A 20,689-nucleotide genomic window follows, 5' to 3' on the forward strand; every position below is an offset into this window, starting at 1 on the left:
GGATAAAACTATTGGTAAAGAAAAACCTTGAGTACTTTAATAGAAAGAAAAACTTATAATTAATGTTGCCTCCAAGTTTAATGTTTTGTAAATACTGTAATTACTTGGTAAGATTGAAATTATTTTATCTTAATAATCTTGTAGTTGTTTCTCATATAAATATACTTTGAGCAAAAATATTAATTAATCAAAACTTAAAACTATTTATTATATTTAAAATTATAAGATTTCTTGACTGTCAGTGATAAACTAATTGATGTTTATCATTTAAATCATATCATCTAGGTTAAATTATTCTAGAGGATCTCATGTTTGTAATGAAATCTCAAGTATGTCTCCTTTTTATTTGATTCAATTGGATCTCTATTTTGAAAAATTCATTGTAATTAGGTTATTTTCATTAGTAGTATAGTAACAGTGTTAACTATGTGTCATGTGTCAACATATGGTTTTTTTAATTTTTTTAAAATAAAAATTGTCACGTGTCAATATGACATTGTGCCACTTGACAGAGACAATGTGATATGGCAGTGATAATGTCACATGTCAATATTGGATGTGAAAAGTCTCAATGTAAACCATATATTTGTTATTTTGTTTCAATTTGATCCGAATTTTTTTAAAACTGAATCAATTTCATCCTTATACCAAATTTAATTTTTATATAAATTTTACAATGGTATTTTTATTATAATTGATATTTTTAACAAAATTATGTTTATTTAAATGTATATTTTGCATTGAATTTTATTTAAATTTTTTTAAAATATTTATATATTTAAAATTTATAGATAAATGTTAGAGTTGCATTTACAATAAAAAATTTATAAATTCAAATATAAAATTTTAAAACAATTTTATAACAATTTAAAATAAATATATTTATTTAAAAATTTACAATTCAATTTATAATGTTGTTATTTTTAAACCAACTCTAACATTTGTCTATAAATTATTGATATATAAATACTTGAAACAATATTTAAATAAAATTCAGATGAAAAATAAAAAATTAATCTTGTTAGAAGTATCATTGTGACATTTATATAAAGGTAAAATTTTGTCTAAATTTGAATAGGGATTGAAATTGATTCAATTTTTAAAAAAATTGGACCAAATTGAGCCAAAATAACAAATACAAGAACTACATTGAGATTTTTTACATCCCATAATGACACATGACGCTGTCACTGCCACATCACATTGTCTCTACGACGTGACACAATGTCAGATTGACATGTGACAATTATTATTTTTTTTAAATATATAAAAATATTAAAAATTTAAAAAAAATAAAATTAAAAAGAAAAAAACCAATGTACTAACATATGACACATAGTTAATATCATTACTATACTACTAATATAAATGACCTAATTGCAACGAATTTTTTAAAATAGGGACCCAATTGAGTTAAATAAAAAAAAAAGACCTACTTGATATTTCGTTACAAAAATGAGAACCTCTGAAATGATTTAACGTATCATCTAATGATGATATGTTCTTGGTTAAATACCATAAAGGGTATTGTAACTCAAAGATCTTCATCAACCAAACTATACTTCTTTAATAAAAAGTGTTTTACATCACAATCACTTTCCATATTCTTGATACAAGGCTCAATACCATAACTTCTCTTTATTAGGAATTCACTTTTAGTTTATTTTAAAATGGTATAATTTTTTTTAGTTCATTTATTTGTTCATTAGTGCAACAAATACTTTGTTATGTCAGTTAAAAAATATTATCTATGACGATTCTGGAACAGCCATAAATACAACTGATATAGAAAATTTATACTTTTTTTGTCGACTATGTTACAACTGCCATAGAAAGTCTCACTTCCATTCCATTCATAAATTCTACATGAAATTCTAATTTCCCCATGACAACACGTTTTACTCTAACCTTATGCTCACCGTCATTCACTCTCTACATCGCTTCCTCCGTCACTTCGTTTACATCCGCAAGATATTTGTTCTCACCTCCCCTTTCTTCGCCTTCAATACCATTTTTGCCATGCACTTATTCGTCAAGGAAAAACATGAAATAGGCTTCTACAAAAATTAAAATTAGTTTGTACATAAGTTAATTCGTAAAAAAAAAATCAAAATTTTCCAATTTTTATTTCTTAACTTTTGCATACAAAAAAATTTGTTCCTTTTATCTCTTACATTGAAAACAAAATCTTAATGAAAAATTGTTCAAATATATGCGTAAATCAATTATTAAAATATTATAATTTTTACAAATATCTGAGATGTATATGAAACAAAATAAGTAAACCATTCATGATACATATTTTATTAATCTTAAGATAGATGGTTGGTTTTTGTGGTAAAAATAGAAAAAAAAATTGAAAAGAAGATGATATGGGTTGTTCTCCAGCTAACGAACAAAAAAATGTATTATTAACAAACTCTAAGTGCTGAGAGGATAATGTCACAATGGGGTTTGTTATGCTCTTCGAATTTAGTTAAGGTACATGCATTTTGAACAAGTGTTTATATTCGAAATGATAAATTTAGAATACTGGAGAAATTATTTTGCTAAATCTGCTTATGGCAATAAGTAAGCAAATGAGCACAAGAGTTTTCTGTCCTTTTAAGGAATTGTAAATAAATAAACAAAATTAAAACTGTCATAAATTTTAGAGGGTGCAAACCAAAGTACAAACTTGTATGCAACAAGTTGAAACAAACTCTTGTATATAAATAAGGTTCACATAAATTCATCATAGTTTTAAGTTGAAAATTTTCCTATGTACATGCAGAGTAAGTCCTTACATCAACAATATCAAAACTGTCTATATAACCTCTGGGGACGTTCATATTATTTAACTATATATAGTTTTGTAGTTAAAAATTTTGCTATGTACGTACAGAATAAGTTCTGGCATTCATAAATTCAAAAGCTGTCTTTAATGTTTCACTCCTTCCGCCTGTATGCCAGAATCTGAAGCAGAAGAAAAAGGGTACAAAAATTAGTCAATACTTGAACAAGCAATAATATTCAGTAAAAGATGCGTCTTGATTCATACTCACCATATGCGCCCTTTGAGATATACATTTGGATTTAAGTTCTGTCAAAGATTCATGCCCTTGCAGAGTTTCCAATTCATCTTTGCTAGGATCTATAATCAGTGCCGTTAACTCATCAAAGGATGAAGTCTCATCAAACGACTTGTCACAGACTGTATTGCAGCATCCTTTAACTGCCAATATCTCAACGTCTTCAATTGGCAAAGATGTCTGGCCAGCAACATACTATGCACAAAAAGGATCCATGGAAAAAAAATAGAAAATCATCATCAGGCTTATAATTGGATCATCCAGAAAAGAACATCATGCAATCACTTTCATCGAAAAAATGCTTTCATTGCGTAAATGTCAACAACATAAGCTAGTAAGCGTGAATCTATGAAGTCCAGTATTGATGTCACGACACAACATTGTTAAAATTAAAACTTGACTACAAAGTATCATTGTAAGAAACAAGTGATCAAAGAGAAGCTCACCTCACAAAGGTGCTTCACAGACAAAGTTGGTCGACAGCAAAGGTGTGGCTGCTGCAAGCTTGGTGTACTTTGTTTGTCCAGAGACAAAAGAATGAGATGGACGTCTAACTGCAAAGATGAACATAGGCTCTATAAATTGAATTCAAACTGGGATATATTCATCATTGTATAGGGAATTCAGCTGTAAGCTATACCTCATCAGTGTTTTCATTCAAATTACGGAGATAATCAACTAACTTTGCCAAGCGGCTACTGCGGGCACTTTTGCTATTGATACCATTGCCACTGCCACTGCCATGCCGTGTGTGACTCCTAAAACCACCCCTTCCCCAAGTTAGCTTTTGAGGTTTTGACAACGGTCTAGAAGAAATTCCTCGATTCTCTCTTACGTCCACATCACTTTCTATGCATCCACCCTCAGGACTTGCTGTCGATGATGATGGCTGAGAAGGCCGAACTCGGGTTCGCCTCTTTCGCCTTCTCTGCCTAAATTCTGTACATCGCTCATCTGTGGAAGATGAGTCCTTTTCATTATTATCATTTTCATCCTCATTATCTTCAGATCCTTGATTATCAATTACTTGGTTTTGTCTCCTAGAAAGAACATTTCGTTGATTGCGCTGTGATCTTGTTACAAATGAGCCTGGTGTATCTCTACGTCTCTTAACCAGTGCTTCAGATTGTCGTTGAACAACTTTTGCAATTGAAGCTTGAATCTGTCAGAAAAGCTATCAAATGACAACCTAGTAGCAAAGTACTCTTGAACATGGTAAGATCTGACTATATAGAGAATGTTGGCAACTGATAAAATCCAAATAAGGATAACTCTGAACAGTAAGTAAATATAAATTGATGGTGGGAATTTAGGGGCAGCCTAGCGAATAGATAGTCAACAAATCTGATTTTAAAGAAAAAGAAAAGGTCATCAACTATACTAGCATTCCCCTCAAAGGCTAAGATTTGAGCTTCGTAACCCAGGAGTGCTATACATTCAATAACAATTTCACCGTGAAACTTTCCTTAATGGTGTAACTGAAAGTTGAAGCATACTTAAACACGATTGCTCAAAAAATATTTACCAGCTTATTGCGGTTCTTGTCCTCTTCACGAAACTCAAGCTCCTAATAGGTGTGATATAACTAGTTAAATATTGTGAAAGTTTATGTAAAGTCATTAAATATTAAATACAAATCAAGTGAACTATACCTCTTCCTCGTACTTCTCAATGTCTGGATATAAAGCTGCAATTAGAGCATCGTAGTTCGGATCATCTCTCAAAGAACGACGACTGGCACAGTGTGTCCGACAAGCAGGGCATTCATTGTTCCTGAATTACACAAAAAATTAATAATCTAGCTGCATATAGACATTACAGCTATGGTTTTTTAGATAAAAGACAAAAAATAGGCAAGATGAGGAGCAAATTATCAAGAGCAAATTAATTACATAAAGGAAAAAGTCTGGAACGGCTTCATGTAACCTACCCCAGTCGCATCGACTTGTCAATGCATTCTCTGCAAAACCGGTGCAAGCATTCCATAACTGTTCGTGTCTTCTTAATAATACCTGTTTGAGGAAGCATCAGAAATACTGTCATATCTTCAACGAATAGGACGTTTGTTAGAACTCAGGTATAACATGAATAGAAGATTTAAAAATTTCCCTCAAGGATAAAATCCCGCTCTACCTAGCAAAATCATAATTAAGACGAAAGGCACCAAAAACAATGGCCAATCAACATTATTGTTGATGTACAAACACCAGATACAGTGAAAAAATATATATATAATTGCATTCATTAGACAAACTAATTTATAGAAGCAAGTTTCCTATTTTTGATCTTTAGGACTTTTTATTTTAAAAACATGAGTCAACAAAGTAATATGCACTTCTAATAAGAGCTCATTTAATCACTCATCAACTTCAGCTGCTTTAACGATAATCACTCTTTCCTGCTTTATGCAACAAATTTAAAGTTTTGGTTTCAAACTGTTCAAAAGCCTTCATGAACCGAAAATATCTTGAGTTGTACATGATATTTGCTTTCGTTCTTGTAAATTCGCACTGTTATTTAGCACACCTTCACAAAAATATTGGTGAATTGAAGTTGCAAATCTCCCACAGTTGCCCCAAGTGCACACTCCCAAATGACACATGAGAAGAGAATTAGAAAGTGAGAACAGAAGCCACGAGAATGAGAGCTCATCTTACTGGTCCTAAATAAGAAAATGATCTGGCTCAGCGAAGACCACAATCTGCCACTGAAGCAAAACCACAAATGGGTTTCAGGATTGACAATCAATCAAATTATAATAATCACTGACCTTTGATCACCGCCTTGATTGGCTGCTTCAAAATCAGAAAATTCTTCCCATCAAGAGTCAAGAAAAACAACAACGGAAGAAGACAAAGACACAAGTCCAGACACAAACTGAGGAAAGCTGAGGTTTAAACAGATTTGACTGTGAATACATTCCTCTGAGTCAAAACAAGTTGACGATACCAAATTAGACTTTATGGTAGTAAAGAAAATGGTAGAAAACAAGAGAAAACAGAAATTTAAGAGAGAATGATCATTGAGGATTGTAGTTATGATTGATAAAGAACTTGCGTGGTTCCTGTACATACACAAGCTGTTACAAGTTGTCAGAGATGCCTTTTCTGACTGACCAATCAATAACTAAATTTTTAATGAACTTCCAAACTCACTTATACAAATTCAATTGTAACACAATTGCAGCCTTGCAGAAAGTTCAGCACTGGCAGTCTATTAAACTGAGCTAGGAATATAAACTCTATTGGAGGGAAATCACTCTTTTTTTTGTTTTGGTAATAATTTTCTAGAGTACTTTTAAACCACAAAAGAGATGTTTGCATATTAGAAAGGGAGATTTAAAAGGAGAACAACTGTGGCACAGTGGTAGAAGGAAGGAATTCCACTACAAAGTGATTTGATATCAAATACATCGAAAACAACTAAACAACATCTAAATGAGAGGCCCTGCAACACTTCTCTTCAATTCACATTTCAAACTTTACTCTCCTTCCTTTTCTTCCACCCAACCAAATATAGCACAAAAGCAGCTTTATCATAAAATTGCTTCTTCTATCCCAACCCACCACACGGTAATATCCATTTCTGATATACACATACCACCACCAGCTTCTCTCATCCAGTGTCACAATGTCTAAACACATATATTTTGAAGATGATAGAGTAGTTGTGTAGAAAAAAATGGGGAAACACATGGTTTTAAAGGAAGTAGAAGTAGGTTTCCAAGTTTAGCATAATGCATCAATAAGAATAACAACAACAATAGTCTTAAGCCACATGATGAGGTTAGATAGATGGGCCACATCACATTGAAGAGCTCCAACAAATAAAATTCTCAAGGATATTAGTCACCATAAGATTCCTTTGAAAATATCCTCACATGTCCTTAATCTCCATCCATCTTTTTTTTTTTGCAGAACTAAAACTACATGACCTACTTTCATCTCTAATGTCTGCCTTCTTCCACCAACCAAGATAAAAAAATATATTCTCACACATAATTTAATAGCAGAGATGTACCAAGAAATATTAGACTTGATAAAGAAAACACATACCAAGACAAATTGGACATTGGACTTCTTTGCGAATTTCAAGAAGCTCTACAAAAACAAATCTGCAAACGAAGCACAAACATAAGCTTTCATTTACACAAACCTAATAAGAAAAACAGAATTAATAATGCAGTTGATAGCTCGAATATACAGATTGGGTAGTCACAAAAATCTTCACCCACTTGATAGCTAATACTAAATTTGATAAACAGAGTAAAGTTGCAATATGTTTGCACGAAAATACTTCACAGACATTAGCCATAGTCACCTAAGAAGCTACAACAAGGACAAAATACAGTTTTCAAACTTAATTGCAGCTTCTTGCAGATAATTATGTGAACTTTGAACAGATATATTTAATTTGCTATCGTATAAAAATAGACTATGTAATGTGAATGCACTTTTATAGCAAATCAATCATGGACACAAGCTTTAAATTCAAATGAGCATATCTAGATCCTAACCCAAAGGAAAATTACAACAATACCATCGTGATTGTTATTCCAATTCATTATTCAGGACAAATCTAAACCTAAATTTAGAATACGGGTCATGCTTCTCATTTACGTCATCAAACACACACGGAACCTTTCTGAATCATCCCGTTCAATCTCAACATACAAAACAAAACCCACCCCAATAAGTTAGAATATCTAGTATATCTAGTAACTACCTGATGGATCTACTATCCATCTGTTGATTAATTTCTTTCTTCACCCAACCGCAACGTTAGGGATTAAAAAATCACAATGCAATTGCTCATAGAAAAATCTGGGAGCACAACAAAAACTATTGTAACTATGTTCCAAGAATTACAACCACTAAGCAACTTCCTATTCAACTGCAGCCACTTCAATGTTTTTTTATCACCAATCCAAAACTTCACGAAAAACTGACAAATGATATTCTGATTGCCAAAGAAAAACACATTTCAAAACCATTTGAACGAGATCTTCAGCGCATCACGACCCCCAGAAAACACGTCTGATCCAAAGGTAGGACCTAATACCAAAACCTACGCTAAAAACAAATCAACGGCGTCCCACACACGCATAAAGAAGACGAAAATCAAAACATGCAACGGATTACTAATCAAATAGGAGGAATTTGGAAACCAAATAATACGTCATGGCTCAAACAACACTAGCTGGATCAAAATGGTATCATGCGGAGAAACAATAGATTAAATAAAAGCAAGTAAATAATGAGTATGATGCAAGCGAGAGAGATAGTACTCGGAATTGTCTTCGGAGGGAGAAGACGGGGCGCGGTGAGAATCTGAGAAGAGAATGAAGAAACTATGAGAAGAAGAGGAAGAAAATAAAAGAATCTAGAAGAAAGGAAGGGGAATATTAGAAACCTGAACCGTTTGATTCGTAATTATCCTCTTGTTGTTGTGCATCTTCTTCTTCCTCAGTTTTTTCTTGGTGGTGATGTTTGGTGTGGTGGTGGTGATCGTAAGGAGAATCGGGGAAGGAACGCTTCTGAGCGGGCATTGCTATTGGTAACTACGAAGATTTCACTATGTGTGATGATGGTGAGAACAGCGAGAAGAGACTAGGATCAGAAGAAAAGCTTGGACGGAAGAACGAGATTCGCAATTTTGGTGTCAATGCCTTTCTCTCTCTATCTATGCATTACCTTGCAGCGTGTGCTGTAACAATGTATTTAGGTGGATTTCACGTAGATAAATGGATTTATTTGATATATGGTTCGTTTTAGGTTTAGACATATGGTGGGTGATTTAATATGTAAATATATAAGATAATATGATATGACTGGATACACAAATATAATAATAAGATAGCAAGGTTATATTTATATAAATGATATATGAAAGATAATAAATTAAATAATGTAAGGGATGTATGTAAAATAAAATTCTTATTAAAACTAGTGGAAATAAATTCATGTATGAGCATGCATATCAAAAATATTAATGGTTTCTTACAAAGATTCTCTTCAAGAAAAATGAAATATTATAATAATTATAAAAAAAGAATATTAAGAAAAATATTAAAAAAATAAATATTCTTTTAGTTTTAGGATGGTATAATAATATAATATTTGAGGATAATTACTGAGAATTTTTATAAATTATAAAATTAATAAATTGAGTTATAGTGATAAGGATAAATTTGATACTAAATATTGTGTATAAAAAATGAAAGACTAATTTACTTGATTACCAAAGAAAGAGGAGTAAATCGATGGAAGTAGAAGGAAATAACAGTTATAATAGTTTTATTGAAAAGTAGCGTTACACATGCGTTATCCCTTTATGTGTATGTATTTTTTAAATATGCGTGATATTATATTAGTAGGTGATAATATTATAATGTTATTAAGTTAATATATATATATATATATATATATATTAAAATTATATTTATTAAAAATAAAGTAAAATATATCAGAACAAATAAAAGGATAACCATTAATAAATAAAGAAGAATAGAAGAAGCAGAGACATCTGATTTTATAAAAAGTTTGTAAAAGTAACGGTCAATTTTTAAAAATTTAATAAATTGTTATATTTAAAGGATAAAATCGGTATTTTGAAAAGTGGACACAAAAAGGGAAATTTCCATTATATATTGTTATAGATATGTAAAAGAAACTATTAATTCAAAAAAGAATATATTTTAAAGGGTAAATTAAAAATAAGTAAATATAAATAAAAATGAATTTTTATATATATGATTACCATAAACAAAATAAATATACAAGTAAATTTATATTTATTAAAAAAATAGAAAAAATGGAGAAAGAAAAGAAAAAAAATGATAATGAATAAAATAAAGAAAATAAAGATTAGAATAATTTTATAAAAAATATGTAAAAATAATTGTTAGTCTTAGAAAATAAATAAATAATATATTATAAAGGGTGAATTAGAAATAAGTAATTATGGATAAAAAGAAAAAATATTCTTTATATATAATTATAAATTATATATAATTTTCTAAATTTAAATTTAACCTTTTAAAAAATTATGAATTGATTTAAAAAAAATAAACTAAATTAAGCTTAAACTTATATTCTTTTTACGTAATTATTTTTACAATCTAAAAAATATAAGAATTTAAAATTATAATTAATATCTTAAAAATATTGAATTATTTTTTTAATTTAATATTTAATAAATAATCTAATTTAAATTTATGTTTCACGATAATAATAAATATAAATAAATATAATATAAGATATGATAATAAGTTAAGAAAGAGATTGTAATATATATATATATATATATATATATATATATATATATATATATATATATATATATATATATAAATTAATATTGATAAAATTATATAAATTTCATTTTATCATTTCATCTACAAAGTTAAGTTTTCTTATAGTTATAAATAGATACTATTATTCAAATATTTGTGATATTTTATTTTTATTAATAAAAACCTCTTGCATTAAAAAAATAGTTTTATCAATGCAGAGAGAAAAAAAATTAATTAGCTCAAGATAAATATGGTTAATTTTAATGAAATAACCTACACTGATATTAATAAAAAAAAGTCAAATCCTGATAAAAAAAATTATGAATGATTAGCAAAAAATAATTACCATTAAATCTAACTTAAAAAAAATTCATTCATATCAATGAAAAAGAGAAGGTAATGTTTTGTTAACCAGAATCTAGCTCTAACATCCTAATTTTATGGCCTAAAAACTAGTAAATAGGATGTTTCATCTTCCTAGTGTGTTCAAAACAAATAAATTAAAGTAAGTATAAAATATATTAATACAGTTTTATGATATTATGATAAGATTATAAAATTAGATAAAGAGTTATACTCTTATTATATACTTCTTTCCTCTCTACTTTGAGAATTTGAATAATTATTAGAGCGTCAGAATAACTTTTAACTGGATCCTTACATCAATGCATACAAAAATTCACTAATTATTCTCCTTGAATTAATATCAACACTTCTCAATTATCAATCATTTCTTAATTAATCATTCATAAAAGTTACAAAGCTTCTAAAATAAATCAGTCAACAACTACAAGGTCTTGATCTACTCGTCCAACGAACACACTTCTCATTGGACGAAAAGTGCATTTTCAACTAGAAACCAGATTGCTCGTTCAACGAGAGTGTATCATTGGGACTCTAGGGGAAAACATCCTTCAATAAGTTGACTAGCAAGTGAATGCCCGTCCAACGACTCTCAAGTTAATAAGCCTCTGACTTTGGATTCATCTAGTGAGTAAATGCTCGCCCAACGACTCTCAAATTAGTGATCCTCTGACTCATAATTTGTCCAACGAGTAAATGTTTGTTCCACAAGTTTACATAATTATACAGAACATGATTCTACATAGTCTAAACAGCTCATGGACATTCACAAATGTCAAAACATACCAATTATAATTTCACAAAATTTATGAACTCAATTTATCACACTTGCAATACTAATCATACAACATTTCATAATCTCATCATATAACCCAAATCATGTAAATGTGAGAATTTAATCCCCGATTTAATAAGTAAAACTCATAACACAATTCAATCATGCTAACAAATCACAGTACAATAATCTAATTAGTAATTCAAACACGTATATAACTTAAATAATATTATTTAAACTAATAATAATAAGATATAGTAGTTTAAATTAATACTAATACTAATTTAAATATTAATAACAATTATTTTACGTGTCTATTGAAATTTATAAGTAATTAAAATTGGCTTTATATATTCAAGAGTACACATCTTTATCTACATTATATTATTAATGAATTATATATATATATATATATATATATATATATATATATATATATATATATATATATATATATATATATATATATATATACTGGTGCAGAAGGCTTACTATATGAATTGCATTGTAAATAATAAATATATAAGAATAAACTATAAATAAAAATCAATGATATTTCCTCTAAAAAATAAAGCCACACCTTACTTAATAAACTATAAATTCTAAAATAATCGATACATCACTTCTTCCCAACATCTTAATTCTTAATGTTTTCTTACAAATAAGACAATGAATTTAAATTGATGGGATAGTGTTTTGATGGTGATTTGGAATGGATCAGAGTAAGAAAATGATAGTGAAAGGTGTGTGGGACCACATCAACACGAATTGAGCCACGTGTGGGGATGACAAACTCTATCATGTGGATAATGTCTGAAGTCGTCCACATTTTGATAGATAATCTCCGGATTGACTTGGTATGAATATAAGTATGAAAATTATCCTACTTTTTTAATTGTTATGAAGATCAAAATGAAGACATATTCGCCATGTTCCCGTACCTATCATATATATATATATATATATATAGAGAGAGAGAGAGAGAGAGAGAGAGAGAGAGAGAGATTTTTTATTTCTTATAATTGTTTGGCTTGTCATACAATTCTTTCACATCTCTAAGATATTTTTCGTCTCATCATAAACTTTATGCAATTATGTTCAAATTATGTATCTTTTTTATAATTTTATTTATTGTATATGTTCTTTTCACATGATAATGTTTAACACTTTCAATCTAAGTGTTCAACAACATAAACATTTCATTTACTAGATTATATAAAAAAATTATCTTTTTTGGTTCTATTATTATTAATTTTTGTTTCATTTAAATAACTCTTTTGATTTGCTATCGCTAAAAAAAATTTCGTATTTCTCAGCCATCATCGACCAAGTTGATCTTTGAAAAGATTTCTTGGATCTCTAAGGTATTTTTATCATCTTATCATATATTTAATTATACATTTATTTTCCTTTGTGTGATTTCATTTAATGATCTCTCAAATTATTTTTAAGACACACTTTTGATATTTTTTTAATATTTTGATCTGTTGTTTATTTTTATCATGTAAAATATTATTTTGATATTTTTTATATAATTATTTTTTGTTTTCTAACTCATTATCATACATGTAATTTTATCACTATAATTATATAAATATTTTTATTTACTATAATATAATAATTTAATGCAATTGTCATGAACCTTTTTATTACCATCCAACATATATTGATGTTCAAAATATATATGTTAAAATTATATTATTATTAGTTTAATCTATGTTTCTTGTGTGATTTTGATCAAATAATGTAATATATTTTTTATTGGTGTATAAAAGAAGAGATTTCATTATAATTTAAAAAATTGAAGTAAACACGCGTTTAAAATATTTTTTAATTTGAATTTGTTTTTCTTGTATATTGTTTTAAAAATATTTTTGAATTTTATCAACTAAGTTTCATTAATGTTTGCAAATTTAATAAATATTTAGTTTCTCATGAAATTTTATTTGGTATTCTAATTTGAGATGTATATAACTATAATATCTTTCTAAATATTTGATATTGAAAAAACAAACTTTATTTTAATATTAAATATTTGATAATATTATGTTTCCTTTATCGTAATTTTGTATTATTTGATAAAAAATAATTAATTGATATTAAAACATATTTGTATTGTATGTCCATTACCAGGTGGGAGTAGAAATGAGACAAAATTTTGATAAATGATGATTAATTTTTTTCTAGGTGGGTATGAGATAATATAACCCGTTCCATTTCACATTGTTGCCATCCTAACCATGTCAATACAAATTGGGCCATTTCATATAAACTTACAACCATGTTCATTGTGTTGTTAATTATTTAAATCATATTAAAAAAATGATAAAATTTGACAAAAAATTTAAACTTCATTGAATGAAAAAAAAAAACTAAAGTGAACAAAATTCAACAAAATTCAACAAAAATAGAAAGAGAATTAGTATTTAAGTCTAAAATCTATAAGAAAAAAAATCAAGAATAATTATTAAGGTTAATTTTTTGGACAATAAATAAACATAGTAGTCTTTAAAAGTTAAATATACGTCTAATTATTCGTCAATGAAATTAAAATAAAAGTAATAAAATTAAAAATTTTGTAGAAATATTATTATTTTTATATAAAAGTAAAATATGTACTTAACTAAATATTTTTCCTAATTCAGAAGTTCTATTTCATTCTTATTCTTTTAACATTGGGTTGGTTGTTTTGAGAGAACGAAAATTACTGAGACCCCCAAACTTTTTTTTAATTATAAAAAAGCATGTAAATTCAAAATTGCGCAGCTCCCGCCCACTTCTAGTCTCAGTTATCAGATTCTGAGTGAGTTCAAGGTTCAACTCCATGATCACCACCGCGCTCAGCCATTCACCCGGTTTCACAATTGCGGCTAATGCACCGGAGGACCCTCTCGTACCTTTTCTCTGGTTGATCCCTTTCTCTCTGGAACTCTATGCAGACACAAAGTTCCACAATCTCATTAATTTTGTGTGTATTTTTATTTTTTATTTTTTGAATTCAGGTCTATCAAGAAAGCCCTAGAAGCTTCGGGCGATTCCACTCCAAATCTCAGTAACTTACTCAGAGATTGCATCAGAAACTTCAAGAACAATGACCGGTATCGGAACGACGTCAGATTCCTCAAGATCTGGCTCATCTATGTAATTCCCTCTCTCTCTCTCTCACTCTCTCTCTAAGAAAAATAGCTCCTCGATGTTGAACTCATCACACCCCAGGTTATAGTGCACACAATTCAACAAGCAACAGTGATTAACCTAGTTAATTGCAGTGTCTTAGGCTCTATTTAGATAAATTTATGGACAAAAACTTGCATAAAAGCAGAATATAAGAAGCAAAGCAAGTTACATTTTTTCTCTCAACTTGTGTACTTCATATTTTGTAGAGTTTGGGTTGTATGTGCTTAAAAATAATGATAATGGAAATAAGAAGCAGAAAAAAAAAACTGTTGTATTTCTGTTTCTGCTTTCTTAAATAGTTTACCTAAAGGTGTAAAAATTTCTAACAAGTTATTATTTCATTAAAAAATTAGGCTTCTCTGAACAATAGTTTAAACAAACCTATTTGAGATGAAAGAACTTCTCTGAAGATTGAAACTCAACAAGATACTCTTTGGATAAATTCTGGAATAAGTACTTTAGAAAAAACAGCATAAAATAAAATGAATTAAGTTTCTTATATAAGATAAAATTAAGCGTGAAAAAAATTAAAATAAATTTTGGACGAGTAGTTAAGTAAAACGATTCTTCAAACTATCACAAACCAGTATCAATTTATAGGAAACATTTTTTTTTTTCATTTTATTTTCTTATGTTATAACTGTTTGGGGACAACTTTATTTAAATAGAGAATAGGTTGATTTACACACATTTTCTATTTCCTTCTTTTATAAGTTTATTTTAACATGTTCACATATATGTTTTGTCTGAATGGATCTTAATGCATTAATCTAACTAGTATTGCAATTTGCTACTAACATAGTAACTTGTGGTTGCGCCCATGTAGTAATCGGGGAATTCATTTATATTGTTGGAAGTTTATAATGGTTTAAGAGCTAGGATTTCAGGTGGAATGTTGTCACTTTTGAGGAACTTTTGGAAGGGTTCATCTTGGTTATGTTGGTTTCTTTGTGCAGATGGGAGTCAGCGATGATTTTGTCGTTGTATTCAAAGAAATGCTGGACAGTAATGTATGTGCCAATAATTCTGCACTTTATGTTTGGTCTGCAAGTTTATTTGAGTTGAAGGGAAGATTGCGTGATGCTCTCTCTATCTACCAGCTTGGGATTGGCAGGTTGGTTTTGTTGATATTGCAAGTTGAATAATAATGTAATTTGATTTACTGTTTGGGTCTATGTTCGATAGGAACGCGAAGCCAGTTGTGTGGTTGAGGGAGGCTCATACCTTATTTCTCAATAGAATGTCTGAAATACAGAATGCTGCTTCAAACCTGAAGGTACCGTATTGGAACAATCTCTCACAATTAAAAAACAAAATTGTGTACTATTATTTTTTACGGTTTCTGACACTTATGTCAGTTCAATTTTGAGATTTCTAATTACTAATTCAAGGGTTGTTATATTATGTATGAGTTCAGGTTGATGATATAGAATCCATGAAATTGGAAAATAGTGGCATCAATCCTTGGGACACTTCCACCATGGATAGCATGTTAAAGACGATACATCCTTTACTTATGAAATTTGATGTGAGATGTTTAATCCTTTGATATCTACGCCTTGATTTAACACATGTGACAAAAATTCAGTTCCCTTATGCTTCCTTCAAGACGCTTTCAGGGGTATCGTTCAAGCCCTAAACCATACTCAGGAAAAGTGGCATTATCTTCGTTGAAGAATTCATCAAGGAATAAAGTTATTGAGATAGGTTGTTCATTGTTTAGTCCTATCGTATTTATTATCTGAAATCTGAGTATAAAACAAAATTTTGGTTCTTGGAAGACTTGGAGTCAGGGGACATTTGTTCCTAAAAAGTAAAAGTCACTGTTATTAAAAAAAAAACAATTTAGTTCCTAGTAATGTCGAGCAAAACAATCACCAAATTATTGGCGCGAGCGTGTCTGTGTGTCTATATATATATATATATATATATATATATATATATATATATATATATATATATATATATGCGTGGATAAATGTGTAAAAATGGTTTATACTAGAGTTTTACTTATTTCTCTATAAGCTGCTTCTTCATATGCGAGCTTCAATTTATGTTACTAACAGATCAATTACTCCTTTGTTCTTATCATGACATTACAGGTGGAATGAAGTACCTTATAAAGGGATGTGCTGGACAGGGTGGTTTTGCCCAAGTATATAAGGCTAATGCCAACAGTGATCCCGACAATGTTGTTGCTCTAAAGGTGATGATGACCTTTCAAATAATTTTTCTCCTAATTGAAAACCCATTGTCTCATTTGAATTTAGACGTATTTTGAACGATTAAACCTTAAATGACAGATACAAAAACCAGCTTTCCCGTGGGAATTTTACATTTATCGTCAGCTTGATCTGCGGATCTTAGACAGAGAGGTGTGTTGTTGTCAACTATACTATTGACCCACTTTTTCTATGAGCATCTGATTATTCTGAATTTTGCTTTATCAGAGGTCAAGTTATGGTTTCGCTCACCGAATTCATCTCTATTCTGACTGTAGTATACTCATCTGTGACTATTTAGCTAATGGGACGCTACAGGTCCGTCATTTATTTCCTGTGATTTTCCTTATTTACTTCAATGTCATTTGGTATTAATCTTCAACTGAAAATACTATGCAGGATGTGGTGAACTCATATCTGGTCTTAGGAAAATCCATGGAAGAAGTGTTATGCATTTATTACACTATTGAAATGTTAAACATGGTTGAAACTTTGCATGGTGTTGGCTTGATTCATGGTGATTTCAAGCCTGATAATCTGCTAATTCGATATGCTAGGTAAATTTAAGCAGCTTATGCACAGTTCATGCTCACGTTACTTCTTTTCACAAACCTCATGCTTGTACAATCAGAGTATTATAATAATTCAAAACTTTTTCATTCTTTCCAAATTATCCATTCCTACATTTCCTTCATTCTTTTGTTTGTTTGTACCTTGCAAGAATGTAATCTTAAAGTTGTTTCTCCATTCTTAATTTGGGATGGTATGATTAATGTATCTAAAGGAGGGGGTTTTTCAAACCATTATTTGCATCTTGTTATTTTATACCCTTGTATCTAAGGATTTTAGGTATCTACCCAAGCATCATCTACAGGAGGAAAATTGAAAGCATCATCAATATAATCATATAAACATGTTTGCCATATTTCATGACTACACTTGGTTGCAATTTTTTGAAAGTTTTTTATTTGATGAGCATTGTATGATGTGCAATGCAGGCTCTAGTAACCGCGCGTTGTCTCAAGTTGGTTACATGATTTGCTTTTATGGATGGTTCTAATTACATTTCTAGCTATTTTTCAGGAGTGACCTTACTGAAGATGGGTTCTTGAACCGAAGTGGTCCTTGGTGTGATCAGGTTAGTTTTTATCTGGATGAATACAATAGAAATAACGTGTCTATAAAGGGGAATTGAATAGAACTTTTAAAAATGCTTTGAAACATTTTTGCAATAGGATGATGATTACAGACTTTGGGGTTGATCATAAAATAGTTGGAAAACGTTTCAAGAGGATTTTTGCAAAGCTTGAAAACGATAGCCGACAATTGGTACAAGAGTAATAGTAGACCAAAAAAAAAATACATGTTTTATACTGGTTCAACTTGAAACTAGGTTATATCTTGTTTTCCTTTACAACATGTAAAAGGTTTCATTAATTAAAGCTTGATTACAAGCTTATCATTGTCACTTCTGGTTTACACCAAATATAAAAAACCACTCCTAACTATTTATTTATCTCTCCTAAGATAAAGAAGAAGTATTTTTAACATTAAACCGCTTTTGTGTTTCCTGTATATTTTATTACTACACTCTTGGCTACAATAACAAAGGCTACAAGGAAAACTCTCTGAAGAGAGGATATAAACTATGAACACTCCTTGTTAGAGGTTACGGAGGCTTTACTATACTATTGCTTGCAAAACACTTAATTTCATATAGAATCACTTAGCATCACTTGTCATTTCTGCATTAAAGATTCTATTTAGATGCTTGAGAGAGCTTCTATTTCAATGTCTTTAAAAACACTGGTGGAGCTTGTGTGTGGAACCTTGTCCTTAAGGCAATGCTTTACCAAAGGTTGATAGCCTTTTTATTGACATTTTGTTTTTCTGTTTAACTCAATTCGCTATGCATAGGACAACGTCTTTTCGCCGGTTTCATTAATCGACAGGTCGTATTGTTCTATATTGTAGGGTCTTTGCCTTGTTGACTGGGGAAGAGGGATTGATCTGCAACTCTTTCCAGATCACACGGTATTTAAGGGTGATTGCAGAACTTCTGGTTTTCGCTGCATTGAGATGCTAGAGAACAAGCCGTGGAAATTTCAGGCAAGTCACGTCTTAAATTGCACTACAAATGCAATGGAACTCATTATTTACTGCTTTTGAGTTTCTCTTCTTTATCACCTGCAAACAGGTAGATGCGTATGGCCTTTGCGCTAATGTTCATGTGATGTTGCATGGTTCCTATATGGAAGTCGTCAAAAAAGAACAATCTGATGGGGGCTACGTGTATCTTCCCAAACTACCCTTTAAACGGTATATTCCTTGTGTTATGTTGTATGCAATTGTCACTTTTGTTTATCACAGCTATTTTTTTATCAGGGGGTCGTTGTATGAAACTTGCATCTTTCTACTTTCCTGGATACCAAAGTGAATTTGGAAAATTTAATGCCACAACAGAAATGCTTTTCCCTCTTACTTTTATCTTCAACTTCCTTTCTCATTTTGATATTTTTCTTGTTGGAAAAAACAGTTACTGGAACATTGAGCTCTGGAAGAGTTTCTTCACTAAAATGCTAAACCAATACCCCCATGATGATGATAGGAGTTTGCTGCATGACTTGAAGAAGTCCTTCCAAGACTATATGACCTCCAATCCCCAGCTTATAAAGAAACTAAAGGAGTTACTCTCAAGGCAAAGGGCTTCCATGTGTTCCGCTTAATGTTTCAAGATCATTACATCCACACTTCTGTTTTAACCGTCTACTAATCACCTCTTATATTATTGTTGTGAAGGAAGAAAAGTAAATAAATGCACAATGCAAGCAATCAAAGACAGGTTTAGAAGGTAAACGTCCTTTCGTTTTTTAAGTTTTGTAACACATGCTCATTAACTAAGGTACAGACCATGTTTTAGTTGGTTAAGATCATAGTAATTTCAAATTAAACGAAGACTGGATACACTCTTATCCAGTATAGAGACAAGCTCACCTTTTGTGTATAAGCATGCATTAGCCCCTGTAATTTTTTTTTTTTATCTGTAGTTTGATTAAGGCAAAAAATTTGACCCTTTGTAATGGGTTCGAGCATGTGTGCAAATGTATTGTATTGTATGCAGGTAGTGTGACAGTTGTATATCGTGTATTGGGTTATGGTTATTGTTTACAACATGCATCATGTTCAAATAAACTATAAAGTTGTGTGTTCTTTTAAATCTCTATATATGTGACACTTGGTGTTCTTTTATTTGTACGCCATGATGGTTGATGGATCCACTAGGTGCACCAAGTTTATGCAAAAGTGTCTAAATCAAAGCATTCAGTTAATCAATTGATATGAACTGAAAAACGCTCCCAGTGTCAAGAATTTTAACAAGTTTCTCCGTTCCCTAATCTCTCCATAGACAATGAACTCTCTTACCAACAAGGAAATATGGTTCTTTGACGATTTGGGTGAAGTGTATGTTGACTATAAGTTGTGAAATGAAGTGACTAATATTTATTTCATCTCTAACTATAAGATATTGCATTCAAATTTTATTGTTTTCTTATAAAAGTTTTTATCTATCTCGTATGAATTATTTTTTTAACCAAACATTTTAAATTATTTTAGATGTTATGAAATGTCTCTCTTTTTTCCTCCTTTGAAGCTTTGGAGAGGTCAGGACTTCGACTTTAAAAATTTACTTGCTATTTTTTTTATATACGTTAGTATTAATTACTTATAAGTAGTTTTGAAAAATATTAGAACTACAGATAAATTTGACATTACTAACTTAGTTACC

At 29.9% G+C, this 20,689-nt stretch overlaps 2 protein-coding genes across 4 annotated transcripts; one reads left to right on the plus strand and one right to left on the minus strand.

Moving 5' to 3' along the window:
- Positions 1-2,602: 2,602 nt before the first annotated feature.
- On the minus strand, positions 2,603-8,800 carry LOC114168211 (putative E3 ubiquitin-protein ligase RING1a). Of its 3 annotated transcripts, XM_028052951.1 has the most exons (10): positions 8,484-8,799; positions 8,359-8,401; positions 7,127-7,185; positions 5,002-5,083; positions 4,724-4,844; positions 4,597-4,638; positions 3,712-4,233; positions 3,518-3,625; positions 3,045-3,266; positions 2,603-2,955 (listed from the first exon to the last, which is right to left on the minus strand). In XM_028052951.1, exons 1-10 carry the CDS (start codon positions 8,617-8,619, stop codon positions 2,929-2,931), a joined length of 1,362 nt encoding a protein of 453 aa, XP_027908752.1. In that variant the 5' UTR covers positions 8,620-8,799; the 3' UTR covers positions 2,603-2,928. The 3 variants fall into 3 exon arrangements, with proteins under 3 accessions (XP_027908752.1, XP_027908753.1, XP_027908754.1); XM_028052952.1 differs by lacking the exon at positions 4,597-4,638 and having other exon boundaries at positions 8,484-8,800; XM_028052953.1 differs by lacking the exons at positions 7,127-7,185; positions 8,359-8,401; positions 8,484-8,799 and adding an exon at positions 5,598-5,886.
- Positions 8,801-14,238: 5,438 nt separating this feature from the next.
- On the plus strand, positions 14,239-20,103 carry LOC114168974 (mitotic checkpoint serine/threonine-protein kinase BUB1). Its single transcript, XM_028053978.1, has 14 exons — positions 14,239-14,410; positions 14,506-14,644; positions 15,637-15,794; positions 15,866-15,956; positions 16,098-16,208; positions 16,300-16,387; positions 16,783-16,886; positions 16,984-17,055; positions 17,131-17,220; positions 17,302-17,459; positions 17,986-18,040; positions 18,877-19,011; positions 19,100-19,221; positions 19,439-20,103. The coding sequence occupies exons 1-14, from the start codon at positions 14,328-14,330 to the stop codon at positions 19,626-19,628; spliced, it is 1,596 nt and encodes a 531-aa protein (XP_027909779.1). The 5' UTR covers positions 14,239-14,327; the 3' UTR covers positions 19,629-20,103.
- The last annotated feature ends 586 nt before the right edge of the window (positions 20,104-20,689 follow it).

This window comes from Vigna unguiculata, chromosome 11 (genome assembly GCF_004118075.2).
Source record: "Vigna unguiculata cultivar IT97K-499-35 chromosome 11, ASM411807v1, whole genome shotgun sequence".
NCBI lineage: Eukaryota > Viridiplantae > Streptophyta > Magnoliopsida > Fabales > Fabaceae > Vigna > Vigna unguiculata.

Excerpts from the sequence above, each read along its gene's own strand:
- LOC114168211 (XM_028052951.1), bottom strand. The coding sequence starts at position 8,619 with ATGCCCGCTCAGAAGCGTTCCTTCCCCGATTCTCCTTACGATCACCAC. Across the intron at positions 4,234-4,596 it reads ACAAGAACCGCAATAAGCTG|ATTCAAGCTTCAATTGCAAA; the intron begins GTAAATATTTTT and ends CTTTTCTGACAG. Across the intron at positions 3,267-3,517 it reads CTGTGAAGCACCTTTGTGAG|TATGTTGCTGGCCAGACATC; the intron begins GTGAGCTTCTCT and ends TTTTGTGCATAG.
- LOC114168974 (XM_028053978.1), top strand. The coding sequence starts at position 14,328 with ATGATCACCACCGCGCTCAGCCATTCACCCGGTTTCACAATTGCGGCT. Across the intron at positions 14,645-15,636 it reads TCAAGATCTGGCTCATCTAT|ATGGGAGTCAGCGATGATTT; the intron begins GTAATTCCCTCT and ends TTCTTTGTGCAG. Across the intron at positions 15,795-15,865 it reads TACCAGCTTGGGATTGGCAG|GAACGCGAAGCCAGTTGTGT; the intron begins GTTGGTTTTGTT and ends TATGTTCGATAG.